Below are 1,562 nucleotides of genomic sequence, written 5' to 3' on the forward strand. Positions count from 1 at the left end.
TTTTTTTTTTTTTGGTTGCAGCCGTCATTGTTATTTGTCGGGCCCGGGCTGGATTTGAACCCGCCACCTTAGGTGTATGTAGCTGGCGCCTTAGCCACTTGAACCATAGGTGCCGAGCTGCCATTCTTACACATATCAGAATTTTGTTAGTTTCTTTAGTCTGTAAGACATACTTAACCAATATTTATAGTACCTTCTAGGGCTTTTCCAATATATGTGTATATATATGTGTGTGTATATTTTTTTCTGGTTAATATTGCTATCTTTTGAAATAGTATTCATTAAAATCGTATTCAGGATTTTAGTTTGGTGCCCATAGCACAGTGGTTATGGCACCAGTCACATACACCAAGGGTGACGGGTTCAAGCCCAGCCTAGGCCAGCTAAACAACAATGACAACTGCAACAGAAAAATAGCTGAGTGTTGTGGCGGGTGCCTATAGTCATTCTTACTTGGGCAAGAGAATTGCTTAAGCCCAAGAGTTGGAAGCTGCTGTGATGCCACGGTATTCTACCAAGGGTAACATAGTGAGACTCCGTCTCAAGAAAAAAAAATTCTGCTATTTATCCATTCATCTTCTCTTCTCTTCAGTGGAACAAAATAGAGATAGGGCTCCTCTGCATTTTCCTGACTGCATTAACAGTTTTGTATGGTATTCTTAGCGTATTTTTTTCATCAGCTTCACTTTACTACCTGATGTAAAAAATACGAGCTAATCCTAATTTTTAGCACTAGTGTATTTAAAACACTGCTCCAAGGTGCTTTTACCTTTATACTCTCACTCACATCTTTCCAACAAACCTGTATGGCAGTGAATTACTGTTATCCCTGTTTTATAGTTGAGTACTCTGAAACTTACCAAGGAGTGGGTAAGTAGCTGATGGTCACACAGTGTGGGGCTGTGGTGTGGAGCACGAATCAGGCTGTGAGACCAAATGTAATATGAGATAAATAAAGTATAGTTAGTTGGTATTTCTGCTGATTTTTGTACTAGGCAGTTGGAAAAATTTCAAGCTTAGTACCTAGATGGAAAAAAGCTACTTTTAAAAGTTGGTTGGTGGCTTCTGTGAGTCTTTTTTTCAGTCCCATTGATAGGCAGGTTCTCTGATGGTACCTCATGGAACTCCACAGATTTGCACGTCGTTCTTGCACAGGAGTTTTGTTAATGTCTTCCGTATCTTTCCAACTTTAGTATGTATGTACTGCCAAAGCAACATCACAATTTGGAGCACAAGTAGGAGACAGATTTTGCAGGGAATTATATTTTATTTCAGTATGAATTGCCTTGTAGTGTTGCCATTTTGAAAGGGTTGGAATAGGATAGAACTCAGTTTGTTTGTTTTTTTTGTTTGTTTAAATTTTTTTTAGGACCATCTGAATCTGATAATTTTTCTCATCATCTGAGAGGAGTAATCCCACGAAGTTTTGAATATTTGTTTTCCTTAATTGATCGTGAAAAAGAAAAGGTAAAACTTACTGTAAAGTGATTCCCTAAAATGTCTAATTTTGATTAGTTAAGTACTACTTAGCTCACGATACATGGAGGGGCATGGATGGTACT

At 38.1% G+C, this 1,562-nt stretch overlaps 1 protein-coding gene across 1 annotated transcript in view; it reads left to right on the plus strand.

The window, feature by feature from the left end:
* The window catches only part of KIF15 (kinesin family member 15), an 85,058-nt gene that overhangs the window by 16,877 nt on the left and 66,619 nt on the right, over nt 1-1,562 (plus strand). Inside the window, 1 exon segment of the mRNA XM_012808000.2 lies at nt 1,370-1,467. Within this exon segment, the coding sequence (XP_012663454.1) occupies nt 1,370-1,467 (98 nt within the window).

This window comes from Otolemur garnettii, unplaced genomic scaffold (genome assembly GCF_000181295.1).
Source record: "Otolemur garnettii isolate 467f Iridium unplaced genomic scaffold, OtoGar3 scaffold00082, whole genome shotgun sequence".
Classification (NCBI taxonomy): domain Eukaryota; kingdom Metazoa; phylum Chordata; class Mammalia; order Primates; family Galagidae; genus Otolemur; species Otolemur garnettii.